The following is an 11352-nucleotide window of genomic DNA, read 5'->3' on the forward strand; positions in this document are numbered from 1 at the left end:
AGTGGCTTAATCATGTTGGCCACATGACCCGGAAGCTGTACGCCGGCTCCCTTAGCCAATAAAGCGAGATGAGCGCTGCAACCCCAGAGTCGGTCATGACTTTATTGCATATATACAGAAGCAATGTACACAGCTTAATACATTGGCAGGATTTAAAAAAGTCTTGTAAAGACATTATGATTGGACCAGAAGTAATTTTAATGATTTCATAATTTAAAATGGACATGCAGTAGGATGATAAACAATGGAACCAGGGAAGGGAATAAGGGGAAGTCAACTCTATTCCCCCCCCCCCCTATGTTTGAATATGTATTGTTGCTTTTATTTTTGGTTGGTTTTGGAAAAATAATATTTTTTAGAAAGCAAAGCCAAAAAAAAAAAGGTGGGGGCTTTACCTCTTTCCTGCACCCTGACATGCTTTTATCTCGGTGGGCCTTGGCAGGACAGTTATCCACAGGCCGGGCAGAATTAAACACTCTCCTCTTCTTTAGTGATGCTATAATCTGTCAGCAGAGTGACACTGATTTCGGAGCCTGTGACCGACATGGCCCTGGTGGGAGTTGCACTCTGGACGATGCGGGAATGGCCCGGAGGGGTCTTGGCTTGGCAGCACAGGACTTCCTTCTTAAAATGTTGGCGGAAACTTTTGCTCAGCCAGTAGAGAGCAAAGGGGTTGACGCAGGAATTGCTGAAAGCCAGAGCCCGGGAGAATATTGTGGCAACGAGGTGGAAGGTGGATGTGTCGACGGAAGCGTAGTAAGTGAAGGAACGATAAAGGTAAAGGACATGATTCGGGAGCCAACAGAGGGCAAACAAGCCAACCAAGACCAGCACAGTTTTGGCGACTCTCTTGCGAGATTCAATCTGCAGGGGGAAATCGTTGCACATGTAAAAAAACTCACTTTTAAAAAATAAATAAATAAATCTGCATACGAGAGTCACGAAAAGCAATGTGTATGCCACCCCACCCCACATCACCCCATGTACATCGAGAAAGGGAACCCTCTGAAGAAGGTTGTCACCTTTAGAAAACGTGCTGAGAAGGATGAAGAAGAGCTTGTGGATCCTTAAACTACTGTCAGGGAGCATTGTGAACAGATTGAGAAATGTGTGAAAGCTTGGGGACGTTTAGAGGAGTGTGCAGAGGCACTCTTTGCCTTCTTGCATGCTAGAGACCATTGTGTGGCTCAGAAACTCTTCAGCAAATTGAAATAAATGTTAATATAAGCCTGTGTCCTCCTTGTGCGTAGCTGATGAAAACCTGAGTCTGTTCAGTTTGAGTAAACACGCAGCTCTGCACCTGTGATATGAAAGTGAATGCAGCTAGCTCTCTGGTAATTCTGGGAGAATTTAAGAGTTGCCATCAGGATACATCTATGTTATGTACAGTGGTACCTTAGGTTAAGAACTTACCGTATTTTTCGCTCTATAACACGCACCCGACCATAACACGCACGTAGTTTTTAGAGGAGGAAAATCCGTAGGCATGCCACCCGTAGGCATTCCCTCCATAACACTCACAGACCTTTCCCCTTAATTTTTAGGAGGAAAGAAGTGAGTGTTATGGTGCAAAAAATACGGTAATTCGTTCCGGAGGTCCACTCTTAACCTGAAACTGTTCTTAACCTGAAACACCACTTTAGCTGATGGGGCCTCCCGCTGCCGCCGCGCGATTTCTGTTCTCATCCTGAAGCAAAGTTCTTAACCCGAGGTACTATTTCTGGGTTAGCGGAGTCTGTAACCTGAAGCGTCTGTAACCCAAGCTACCACTGTAGAAGATTTGCAGCTGCTTAACAAAGTGTTTCTGTAGACTTCTGATGTTAAAAATATTTCCTGTCCAAAAAAAATTAAATCTGCATACAATCTCTTTAAAAAAATAATAATTGTGACTAAAGATTTTCCTCATACAGAAAAGCACAAGCATTGCCTCTTTCTTCAGGTTGTGTTTCCTACAGATCAGTTTCATTTGTTGTGAGACATCGGTGTCATATGCATTATAAGGTTAGGAAGAAAAGAGTTGGAGAGGGAGAGGGGTGGTGGTAAAGCTTATGTATTTTTACTTAGTGTATGTGTGGGGTTTTGTGTCAGCGTTAGCTGGGTAGGTGGTTCTTTCTATTCATTTATTACATTTCCTTGGTAGTGAGAGGTATTGGGGGCCAGGGTGTGGTTGGTTATCTGTGGTTGGCTGCAGTGGGGTTTGTTTGCATTTGTGGGATGGGTGGGTGGGTGTTTTTGAATCAGGTTAGCCATATTGATTCGTTTGCTGACGGTGGACTCTTGTCGTTGTCTTGTTGGGCTGTGTATGTGATAAAGGGAACCAAACTGGGATGAAGGCGTCGTCTTCTTTTTGTCCCTGTTCCCCATACAATTTCATACCATTGGTCCATGTTTATTCCTGACAGGTTTCTTCAGTGTCTGGCTATGAAGCTTCTGGCTGCTGAGAGTAGATGGGTTATGAACTCTTTATGAGTGGGCATTATTATCTTGGAAGATGTTCAGTAGGGCCAGTTCTGGGGTGACGTCTAATACCTGTTTAATTACAGTCATACCTCATGTTACGTCCGCTTCATGTTACGTTCCTTCAGGATATGTCCCGCGGCGACCCGGAAGTACCGGAAAGGGTTACTTCCGGGTTTTGCCGCTCGTGCATGCGCAGAATGACAAAATGATGTCACATGCATGCGCAGGAGCGGCAAATCGCAACCCATGCTCTTTTCATGTTGCGAACGGGCCTCCAGAACGGATCCCGTTCGCAACCAGAGGTACCACTGTATTTTGCTTATTTCTTCTATGACTGCTGTCCAGAAGGGTTGGATTTTGGGGCAATCCCACCACATGGGGAGGTATGTGCCTGTGGAGGTGACCCTCTCCAGCATTTTGGTGACGTTCCTGGGCGTATTAGCGCTAGTTTCTGTGGTGTTAGGTGCCACCTGTAGGTGAGTTTCAGAGTGAGTTCTTTTCTTTTCACTGATATGGACTTAAAGGGAGGTTTAGACCACATTTTGGTCCATTGGGTGGGGTTGATTTCGTAGCCTATGTCGTCCTCCCATTGTTAAGGAAGGTGTGCAATTGGTGGTGTGTTAGCCAGGGTATTTGGGTGTCCTTCTGCATATAATCTTAAAAGAAAATAGCCCCGAAACAACATGGCAGTAAAGGTTAGACCAGTCTCCCTGAACTTGGTGCCCAGTGAGCTCTGCTAGCTCAGGATGATGTGAATTGTATTTTAAAACATCTGGGAGGCACCAGGTTTGGGAAAGCTGTATTGAAGTTTCTTTGGGCAGGAGCTATGGTTTATGTGTTGGAGGAAACAAAATGAACTCTCCATCCTGCAACTTTATTTATTTGCAGAAGGTTAGGAGATTTTAATAGTTCAAGAAGATTTGAGTGGCTGACCAACTTAAATGTCAAATATTGGCAATGTGTTTTTAAAGTATTAACTTTTCTTGGAACAACAACAAAAATGCTTTAATCGTCAAAATATTTGTTACCTTGGTGAATTACAAAAAGCCTAGGGTACTCCCTTACCGAAGAGTTTCCCACTGAATTCAATGGGACTTACTTCTGAGTACAGGAATTGCTCACTTTGGAAAAAACAGTAGAATTCTTCTGTTGCACGCTCATTGATTATGGTCAAAACCTTGGTCAAAGCAAGGTTCAGACAAACACAACAGCATTTTATCATATGTATTTTGTGTTGGGATTTTGCCTATGTGCAGCTTCATACAAAGCAATTAAGAGTTGTCCGAAGGCCAAGAAGACTGAGCAGAGGGAGTAATTCTGCCTAGAGATATGGGATCTTGGATACAACTCTGCTATTGGTCGAGGTTTCCACTTAGGCATGATGACTCATAAGCTTCCCTGACTGGATAGCGTTGGTCAGTGTGGTGTTCTGAGAGTTGTTTGGAGTTTGTTAAGAGAGAGCTAGTTTAAGATCTGTATCTGTTCATGTATATAGTAACTTGTAGAGTCTGCTGTAAATAATAAACACCTCTAAGTAACTAAGTTACTAGTAGAAGCGTCTTGTTCCTGCTTCATCCTTCCTGCCTGCAACTGATTGCTTCTGGAAGTCTGCGTATGCTCTGCTATACTCAACTGGGTCTGGCTGAGATCGTGCAACAGGTTAAAGTTGCAAAACACCAATATTTTGTTCACTGGTAGCAGAGACATCCAGAATTACCAATTCAACTGTACATTTGGGGGGGATGAAATTAATTGTTTAATCCTGTAACGAACCACAGCTTCTTCAAGCTGCAGCTGCAAATGAAGATTTGTCCTTTGCAGGCAGGCTTTGAAACGGCCTGACTCACACAACCTCATCAATATATATGAGCTTGGCTAGGTATGACCAGAGATTTGCCAACCAAACCCTCTCAGTGGTGGAGGAGAACATTGGTGGCTTTCCGTTCCATACCTTCTTAGCACAGAAGCTCAACTGGGCTGATAAACCAGGTGAGTTAAAAGAAAGTAAGGTTTGATGCAGGAGACGCGTGAAAGCGATGTTTCCCATCAATGAACAGAAGTCTGGCCTTCAACTCCCCGAAGTAGATGACCACCAGTAGTTAAAAACCACTGCTCAGGTCAGCACAACATACATCTCAGTAGCACAGTTAATTAACATTGCTGATTAGCTACTTAATTAAGCAAAGTGGCGCTTTCCAGGTGCATGGCTCCTCCCCCACCTATTGATACAACCTTTGGTCCATAAGTGACGAAGCTTCTGCTATGGGCTTCCAGGGAGATGGACTCTCGATCAGCCAGAGCAGCAACCCCAAACATCTGGATGGCACCAGCTTGGCGAAGGCTGCCCTAGATCTCTACTTACCTGCTTGCGAGCATGGCTGTGCTCTTCTGCCGGCATGTTGGATGTGCTTTTGTACAGCGCCTTTGCAATGAGAAAGTAGTAGATCGATATAACTGCCAGCGGTATGATATAAAACATTAAGAAGCACACCAGAGAATGGGCTTCCTGAATGATTCTCTCGGAGACAGGGTAAGGCGCGCAGGTCTCAAAGGAGCCGTTTTTATCAGGAATGTGAAAGGCGTAGAGGTCAGAGGACACGGCCTCTGGAACGGCTAATAACATGGAGATGATCCAGACGGCCGCGGCTTTGCAGCAGGTCTTCAGGACGGCATCAGCCCTTTGCAGTTCCAAGGGCTTCACAATTGCCTTGTACCTGGAATGGCAATTAAGGTCGAAGTGTTGAAAGCAATGAAAGCACTGAGCGAAATCAAAGGAACACCCCGTTTCCCAATAACAGTCTCCCTGGCATTCTCTGTGCCCCATCAGACTCCAGGAAATGTGTTTGGCTTCCAAACTTTTGGAACAATCTGTTACGAATGCCTAACTCTTGCGTGCCTATGGGAATTAATTAAATTGAACATAGTTGGCTTAGCTGATCTCAGCCTGTTTGGCCAAATATATTGAGCCTTGGAGATTCTATTCTGCCTTTTGGTTGGGGCTTCATCTACACCATGGTAGGCAAACTAAGGCCCGGGGGCCGGATCTGGCCCAATCGCCTTCTCAGTCCGGTCCGCAGACGGTCCAGGAAGCAGCGGGTTTTTACATGAGTAGAATGTGTCCTTTTATTTAAAATGCATCTCTGGGTTATTTGTGGGGCATAGGAATCCCCCCCCCCAAAAAAAAATATAGTGCGGCCCCCCACAAGGTCTGAGGGACAGTGGACCGGCCCCCTGCTGAAAAAGTTTGCTGACCCCGATGTACACTGATAAATGAGCTGCAAAGGTTTTCTGTCATTCCTTACACTTCAATTTTTGCTCTTCCTGAACTGCTTTAATACACCACTAGGTGGCATCAAGACACAGCTTATTTTATCCTGCCCAAACTTGGTTTGTATCATCACTCATTCAGAAGGAAATCAGCCCTGAGTGCTCACTGGAAGGACAGATCGTGAAGCTGAGGCTCCAATACTTTGGCCACCTCATGAGAAGAGAAGACGCCCTGGAAAAGACCCTGATGTTGGGAAAGGTGGAGGGCACAAGGAAAAGGGGACGACAGAGGACGAGATGGTTGGATAGTGTTCTCGAAGCTACCAGCATGAGTTTGACCAAACTGCGGGAGGCAGTGGAAGACAGGAGTGTCTGGCGTGCTCTGGTCCAGGGGGTTATGAAGAGTCGGACACGATTAAACGACTAAACAACAACCACATTGTATCATCACCACCACTACCACCATCGTTATCACTATCATATAAAGTGGGAAATGTTGTTCTTCCAGATGCTAGCAGTTTAATCATTTGGGATTTGTTCCAAATATTCCATGTCACATTCAGCTTCTGTTATTTAGGAATGAAGAAGTTAACATTTTACATATCTGAGACAAATTGCTAAAAAATACAGTTGCTACCATTAATGTAAAGGGAGGTCTTAATCTCCAAACACAGACTGGAAATACAAAGCTTTGAAATAATGGAAAACATGGAAATCAAAAGCTCCCATCACCTTGGCTGTTGGCCATGCTGGTTGGGAAGGTGGAATCCAATACCTGGTGGGATGGGGCACAGGTTCAAATCCCACTTACCCCAGGCTAAGGGGTTGTTTCAAAAGCTGTATACGCATTGTACATTAAAAACACCCCTCTGCCCAAATGATCCTGGGAACTGCAATTCACCCCTCACAGAGCTACAATTCCCAGTCCCCTTTACAGGTAAAAAAGGTAAAGGACCCCTAAAGAATCTGGAAACTGGTTGTAAGTTGCTTTAGGTTGCCTTGAGCAACATAAATTTAATTAATAAACACAACAGTAACTACAACTGTAGAGAGCCAGTGTGGCATAATGGTTAGAGCGACCAGGGTTCAAATCCTGCTTACTGGGTGACCTTGGGCCAGTCACTGCCTCTTGGCCTAACCTACTTCACAGGTTTGTTATGAGGATGAATTGGGGGAGGGGGAGAAAGAAGCATGTACGCTCCCTTAAGCGCCTTGGAAGAAAAATGTGGTCTAGGAAGGTAATTGAACGCAGGTGGAGCTGTGGGTTAAACCACAGAACCTAGGGCTTGCCGATCAGAGGTCGGCGGTACGAATCCCTGCGATGGGGTGAGCTCCCATTGTCCGGTCCCTGCTCCTGCCAACCTAGCAGTTCAATAGCACATCAAAGTGCAAGTAGATAAATAGGTACCGCTCCAGCGGGAAGGTAAACGGCGTTTCCGTGTGCTGCTCTGGTTTGTCAGAAGCGGCTTAGTCATGCTGGACACATGACCCGGAAGCTGTACACCGGCTCCCTCGGCCAATAAAGCGAGATGAACGGCGCAACCCCAGAGTCGGTCACGACAGGACCTAATGGTCAGGGGTCCCTTTACCTTTACCTTTATGAAGGTAATAATTAAATAACAGTTTGATCTCCTCACAGCTTTACAATTCCCAACACCCTTAACAAACCACTGTTACCAGGATTATTTGGGGGTGGGGGTAGGGGACAACACTCTGAAAATGCCTAGGATGCAACTGAGTTATTGTTAGAAGGCAGTTTTTAAAATGAGAGGTGATAAATACAGGGTGCCATGGCGCCTATGGACTCTTTCACTGGTGTCCCCGGGCAGGTAACTCAGACCTTCCAAGTGTCCCTATTTTCCCGAAACAGTCCCGGATTTACAAAAGCCATCCCAGTTTCTTGATCCCAGAATTTCCTGCTTTTCCTTAAGACGTCCCTATTTTCATCAGAGAAATGTTGGAGTGTATGGAGTTATGCGACCACCACCACCCCAAGCCAAGTTGATTGGAAGACATCTGAAGGCAGCCCTGTATATGTTTTATTATGTTATTATATATGTTAGAAGCTGCTCAAAGTGGCTGGGGCAACCCAGTAAGATGGATGGGGTAGAAACTAGAGTTGGAAAGGCCTGGAAAAAAACCCAGAAAAATTGGGGGGGGGGGACACACCAGGTTTTTTCCGCCCTTCCCCAAAGCCGTCTTTTCCAGGAAAAACTGAAAGAAAAAAAAAGTTGGATATAGTTTTAATATTCCATACCCCCCCATTTTTCCTGGAAAAAACGGACCCCCAGGGGAAAATGGGGAACACCTGTTTTCCTCCAGTTTTTCCAGTCCCCCCCCCCAGGCCCTCCCATCTCTAGTCGAAACAGTAAAATTATCATTATGGAATGAGCGTCCCTCTTTTTTTACTGGAGAAATGTTGGAGGGTATAAAATAAAAAAATTCCTTCCAGTAGCACCTTAAAGACCAACTAAGTTAGTTCTTGGTATGAGCTTTCGTGTGCATGCACACTTCTTCAGATATCATGCACACTTCAGGTATCTGAAGAAGTGTGCATGCACACGAAAGCTCATACCAAGAACTAACTTAGTTGGTCTTTAAGGTGCTACTGGAAGGAATTTTTTTATTTTGACTATGGCAGACCAACACGGCTACCGATCTGTAGTTGGAGGGTATGCAAGACACCACAACTCCTGACTCGGAACTCAGCCCCATCCCAGCCACCGCGCGAGCAAACCCCGCCCCGCTGCCAGACTCTTGGTCCTTCCAACTTACCTGTCCGCACTGAGCACGGTTAAAGTGAACACGGAGACGCCGACGGACGTCCTCTGGATGAAGGAGAGCAGCTTGCAGCCCATTCTTCCGAACAGCCAGGTGTCCACGATGTAGCCCGCAGCATCCACGGGGACGCAGGTGAGCAGGAGGAGCAGGTCTCCGAAAGCCAGGCTGGTGATGAAGATGTTTGGGACGGTCTGCATCGACTTGATCTTGAAGAAGACTTGGACGAGGATCACATTCCCCAGGAGACCCACGGCAATGATCGCGGCGTATGCCACGCAGATGGTGCAGAGCACGCCCAAGCCGAGCGAAGCGTCTTCGGACCACCTTTCCTCCTCCGCAGTTTGATTCCCCGTGGCAGGTGCCGGGTGCCCCGTCGCGTTCGCAAAATCGGGAGGAGCCGCGTTCATCCCCAGCGGAGGTGCCCTGGACATTTTGCCAGCTGAGGGTGGAATTAAATTGGTCAGAAGCATTAATGCTGCTAAGAGAGAGAGGCAGACAGACAGAGAGAGAAGAGAGAGAGAGAGAAAGAAAGAGAAAGCAATTGGCTGCAAATCCAATTCCACAAGATGTTTTACTCACATCTCCTCGCTCTGGAGTCTCAAAGCATGATAGGAATGGATGCTCACAGATTCACTGCTGAACTGTGTGGGAGGTGTGGAGCGTCTTTATCTTTTCTTTTTTTTAAAAAAAATAAATATGCCTTTCAGCAGCTACTGTGGGGGAAAGAGAGAGGAGGAGGAGGAAATTGGAGTGGGGGTGGGGATTGATGGCTTTTTCTCACTGGTTTCCCTGTCAACAGTACTCTGCTATTTCGATTAGGCTGGCTCTTTGCACAATTTGCACGCCGAATTGACTTTCTCCATATTAAAAGTGTCTATGGCGCACCGGCTGAGTGCCTATGTACCCAATATAACATTGTAACAGGGGGAATTAGGGAACACCTTGTCTCAAAATAGAGGCAAACAAGAGAAACTGTGTTTGGCTCTTGCTTTACTTAGTCCTTATATCGAGTTATAAAAGACTTCACAAATGCAATCTCAGGCATCATTAAAAAGGTAAAGGACCCCTGACAGATAAGTCCAGTCGCGAACGGCTCTGGGGTTGTGGCACTCATCTCGTTTTCCGCAGACAGTTTTTCCGGGTCATGTGGCCAGCAGGACTAAGCCACTTCTGGCGAAACCAGAGCAGCGCATGGAAACGCCATTTACCTTCCCGTCGGAGTGGTACCTATTTATCTACCTGCACTTTGACGTGCTTTCAAACTGCTAGGTTGGCAGGAGCTGGGACCGAACGAGAGCTCACACCATTGCGGCTGCTCCCCCACCTGCGCTGGGTGCCCCGCCCCCGGGACGCGCACCGGCCCGCCCCCCCCAGCTCTCTGCGCCCCCCCCCAGTGCCGGAGCATGAAGCTCCGCTACAGTCAGTAGGAAGTGCAAGAGTGACCTTTCCTTCTGTGGTTTCCAACAAGAGATGTTTAGAAGCACCATCGCCTCTGGTGCTGGAGGCAGAATATACTCATCAGGGTTCGTAGTCACTGATTGCCTTCTCCACCTTGAAAGATAAGGGACGCAGTCTAAACCATTGAGCCTCTTTGACTTGCCACTCAGAAGGTCGGGGGTTCGAATCCACAGGACAGGGTGAGCTCCTGTTGTTCTGTCCCAGCTCCTGCCAACCTAGCAGTCTGAAAGCACACCAGTGTATTATTTATTTATTTATTATTAAAAGGTAAAGATACCCCTGACCATTAGGTCCAGTAGTGACCGACTCTGGGGTGGCGTGCTCATCTTGCTCTATAGGCCGAGGGAGCCGGCGTTTGTCCGCAGACAGCTTCCGGGTCATGTGACCAGCATGATTGAGCCGCTTCTGGCAAACCAGAGCAGCGCACAGAAATGCCGTTTACCTTCCCGCCGGAGCGGTACCTATGTATCTACTTGCACTTTGACGTGCTTTCGAACTGCTAGGTTGGCAGGAGCAGGGACCGAGCAATGGGAGCTCACCCAGTTGTGGGGATTCGAACCACGACCTTCTGATTGGCAAGCTCAGTGGTTTAGACCACAGCGCCACCCGCGTCCCTCACACCAGTGTGTTATAAGAAAAACTGCTCCCTTTCCCTTATGGGGTATTCCAGAGCCTGAATAGAGTCCTTAAGTGGGTTCCCTGTCGGTAGGAGAAAACAAAGGCCAACCAGAGTATATTGAGAAGCAAATTGGATAGTAAGCCTGATCTTTATTAAAGGAACAGTTGCAACAGGGTCCCCACTCCCCACATGCAGGAGGGAGGAAAGAACCCAGAACAATGGTGTGCAAGCCCTTTTAAATTGCCCACCCTTTAGCCCAAGACCCCCCCCCTCAAAACATCATACATACATCACAGAAGGAGGCACTCTACAGCAGAAATCCTGCCTGACAGGATACCTGATAACGGTCACTGATTGTATTACCTGGGAAGCCTGGCCATTCTTTTGTGATGGTTAATACTTTAGTTCCTGAATCCAGGTCACAGGCTCACCCTTATTCATACACAAATGTGGCCTTAAGACAGGATTTGCAAGCAAAAAGACAATGGGGAAGGCTTTCCCTATTTGCCTCCCTTAGGGCAGAGGAATATTTGAGGTCTTTGGGAGAGTCAAAATGGCTCCAGGATTGCTCTCCCATACTATTTCAGACTCATGGTTCATATATTTAGATATGTGTGCATTTATGAATATTTATTCTATCTTTGAGACCTTAAAGTTCTTATAAAAAGTGCAAGTAGATAAATAGGTAATGCTGTGGAAGGTAAACGGCGTTTCCGTGCACTATGGTTTCCGGCACAGTGTCCCATTGCACCAGAAGAGGCTTATTC

The 11352-nt window shown here is 46.6% G+C and overlaps 1 protein-coding gene across 2 annotated transcripts; it reads right to left on the minus strand.

The window, feature by feature from the left end:
• Positions 1-393: 393 nt before the first annotated feature.
• BRS3 (bombesin receptor subtype 3) lies at positions 394-9169 on the minus strand (the record flags this gene model as incomplete). Of its 2 annotated transcripts, XM_081183224.1 has the most annotated exons (4): positions 394-864; positions 4823-5174; positions 8503-8947; positions 9088-9169. In XM_081183224.1, 3 exons carry the CDS (start codon positions 8937-8939, stop codon positions 469-471), a joined length of 1185 nt encoding a protein of 394 aa, XP_081039350.1. In that variant the 3' UTR covers positions 394-468. The 2 variants fall into 2 exon arrangements, with proteins under 2 accessions (XP_081039350.1, XP_081039349.1); XM_081183223.1 differs by lacking the exon at positions 9088-9169 and having other exon boundaries at positions 8503-8978.
• Between the last annotated feature and the right edge of the window lie 2183 nt (positions 9170-11352).

The sequence above is a fragment of the Podarcis bocagei genome, assembly GCF_964188305.1.
Source record: "Podarcis bocagei genome assembly, chromosome: 2".
Lineage (NCBI taxonomy): Eukaryota > Metazoa > Chordata > Lepidosauria > Squamata > Lacertidae > Podarcis > Podarcis bocagei.